Source organism: Tachyglossus aculeatus, chromosome 3 (assembly GCF_015852505.1).
Source record: "Tachyglossus aculeatus isolate mTacAcu1 chromosome 3, mTacAcu1.pri, whole genome shotgun sequence".
In the NCBI taxonomy this organism is placed as follows: Eukaryota; Metazoa; Chordata; class Mammalia; order Monotremata; family Tachyglossidae; genus Tachyglossus; species Tachyglossus aculeatus.
Window position 1 is genome coordinate 12,545,151 of NC_052068.1, and position 3,289 is coordinate 12,548,439.

Consider the following 3,289-nt stretch of genomic DNA (forward strand, 5'->3'; position numbering starts at 1 on the left):
AAAAAATTTTTAAATACAATTATCTAAAAAAATGCATTTATATCAATCAATCAATCAATCAATCAATCATATCTATTGAACACTTACTGTGTGCAGAGCACTGTACTAAGCACTTGAGAAGTACAAGTTGGCAACATGTAGAGATAGTCCCTACCCAACAGTGGGCTCACAGTCTAAAAGGGGGAGACAGAGAACAAAACCAAAAATAAAGTAAAATTTATAAACTCAAGAACTATGCTTATGATGGACTAGAGAATACCATCTTATGTAATAGAAAGTGAGACTCTTGCTATTATTTGATTTTTGCAGATTTTCTGCCCATAGTAATGCGTATTCCTCATACATTTATAATGAAGACAGACTCTCTTCATAAAATACAATATTTTGCCTGGGAATTTAAGATAAAATAGTCAGGGAATTTATTATGTTAGACCATGTCGCTGGAATTTCTTGTTTGACAGAAGTCAAATTAATCAGTGGTATTTATTGAGCACCTACTGTGTGCTGAGCACTGTACTAAGTTCTTGGGAGAGTACAGTATAACAGAGTTGGTAGACATGTGCCCTGACAACAGAAGGCTTATATCTGACTTTTTAGAACACAAAACAAGACCTTCCCTGAGGATCTAGTCTGTCCAAGTCTTGAGAAACAGCATGGCTCAGTGGAAAGAGCCTGGGCTTGGGAGTCAGAGATCATGGGTTCTAATCCTCCCTCCACCACTTGTCAGCTGTGTGAATTTGGGCAAGTCACTTTACTTCTCTGTGCTTTAGTTACCTCATCTGTAAAATGGGGACGAAGACGGTGAGCCCCACATGGGACAACCTGATTACCTTGCATCCTCTCCAGTGCTTAGAACAGTGCTTGGCACTTACTAAGCGTTTAACAAATGCCATCATCATTCATTCATTCATTCATTCAATCATATTTATTGAGCACTTACTATGTGCACTTACTGTTCTAAACTGTTGGGAAGTACAATCATCATCCAAGTCAGCAAGTGAGAAGAGTACTCACTGAAGTTGATTCATTATGAATGACCTTAAATTTTAATGGATTTTACATACATGAACTTTGTGAGCCTTTGACTTGATGAATATGTCACAATGCCCGTGTACTTCATTCACTCAGTCGTATTTATTGAGTGCTCACTTTGTGCAGAGCAATTTACTAAGCCCTTGGAAAGTACAAATCAGCAATATATAGAGACGGTCCCCACCCAACAGTGGGCTCACAGTCTAGAAGGGGGAGACCAGTGGTAAGATCCTGAATTAAAAAATGTATGCTTTATTTAAAAAAGCCGTGGTGAATTAATTATAACAAAAATAATAGTAATAATTACTGAATTTGTATTCACAAAGCGCTCAAGAAAGGGGTGTATTCTCCTACCATCATTCTATAGGTATGGCTGAAACTTAGGCTTTTTCACTTCAACTGCATATGAATTTAGAATTAGGGGTATAACATTTTAAAATTGAAAAAAAGTTCACCTTTAATCACAGCCACTGTTTTGGTTTCACTTGTGAATCATAGGTTTTCTACCTATTGCACGAGACCAGCTGTTCTTTGTGGACACCTTTCTTCCGCTTCCTAGAAGCCTCTGACCAAAATGGAAGCCTCAAACGAGACGATGGTGACAGAGTTCATCTTACAGAGTTTCACCAAAAACCCTCGGCTTCAGCCTCTCCTCTTTAGCCTCTTCCTGCTTCTCTTTGTAATGGCTCTCGTGGGAAATGTACTCATCATCGCTGCCGTCTATGTCAGCAACGGACTCCACCTGCCCATGTATTTCTTCCTGGCCAACCTGGCCATTCTTGATATCATCTGCACTTCGTCAATTCTGCCCAAAGTTCTGGAGAACCTAATCTCGGTGAAGAAAACCATCTCCTACGGTGGCTGCATGAATCAGATGTTCTTCTTCACTTGGTCCCTGAGTTCGGAGCTGCTACTCTTCACGGCAATGGCCTACGACCGCTATATGGCTATTTGCCAGCCTTTGCACTACAGCAAGATGATGAGCAAGACAGTGTGCATTGGGTTGGTTGCCTTTGTGTGGATTAGCGGCGGGCTGAACTCTGTAACCCTCACGGGGCTGGTCCTCACATTATCCTTCTGTGGACCCAATTTCATCACTCACTTCTTCTGTGAAATCCCCCCCGTACTGCTGCTTTCTTGTACCCCAACCTACTGGATCGACATCGTGACCATCACGGCAGATATGTTCCTGTCCGGCCTGAATTTCTTCCTCACCATGGTGTCCTACAGCTTCATCATAGCCAGCATCATGAAGATCCGCACCAGCGAAGGAAAGAAGAGAGCGTTCTCCACCTGCTCCTCCCATCTCACCGTGGTGACCCTATATTACTCCACCGTGCTTTATAGTTACATCCGTCCAGTTCTGGGGACCTCGGGATTTATGGACAAATTGGTGTCTGTATTGTACACGGTCTTGACTCCGACTCTGAACCCCCTCATTTACACACTGAGAAATAAAGATGTCAAAGTGGCACTAAAGAAACTCTTCCCATTTCCACCACCATAGCTGGTGCAACGGACTGTGCGACGAACTGGCTCTGTCACTTGCCTATCTTCTGACCTTGGGCAATTCGTTTAACTTCTCTGTGACTCAGTCTCCTCATCTGTAAGCATAGGGATTAAATACTTGCTTTCTTGTTTACTTAGACTCTGAGCCCCAAATGGGGCAGGAAGTGTGTCTGATCTGCTAATACTGTATCTACCCTAGCCTTTAGTAAAGTGCTTGGTACATAGTAAAGGTTTAACAAATATTATTATTATTATTGTTATGGATGTTATAAAGGAAAGCATCAAAGTCTTCTGATCGAAAGAGAATATTCCTTTTTAATTTGTTGTAGCTCCCCATAACTCTTACTACGGGGCCTGTATTCACTGAGTTCTCATTAATGGTACTACCACCACAATTATGATAATCATGTTTAGGATTTTGAAAGGGCTCATTTCTTTTGCTTCTGCTCACTTTGCCATATCTTAGGACTAGGGAATTTCTCTTTGAACCAAGGAATTGAGATGATGTTTCTGAATGAGACGATATGGAGTACTGACTTTGAGCTAAGTGGATATTAATTTGAGGAAATGCTTAGTACAGTGCTCTAAACACAGTAAGTGCTCAATAAATATGGTTGAAGGAATGTATGAAGCTAGGTGGTAGGCTGAAGAGAGGAAGTTCAGTCAAGGGAAACTGGGGAAAAAACTAAATTGGAAATATTTGAATGCATGGGAAGTCGGGGTATGTTTCGCCCTCATAGCCTTGTAT

At 41.2% G+C, this 3,289-nt stretch overlaps 1 protein-coding gene across 1 annotated transcript; it reads left to right on the forward strand.

Moving 5' to 3' along the window:
• The first annotated feature begins 1,606 nt into the window (after positions 1-1,606).
• LOC119925227 (olfactory receptor 13A1-like) lies at positions 1,607-2,539 on the forward strand. The gene has a single exon (XM_038743329.1). It carries the CDS (start codon positions 1,607-1,609, stop codon positions 2,537-2,539), a length of 933 nt encoding a protein of 310 aa, XP_038599257.1.
• The last annotated feature ends 750 nt before the right edge of the window (positions 2,540-3,289 follow it).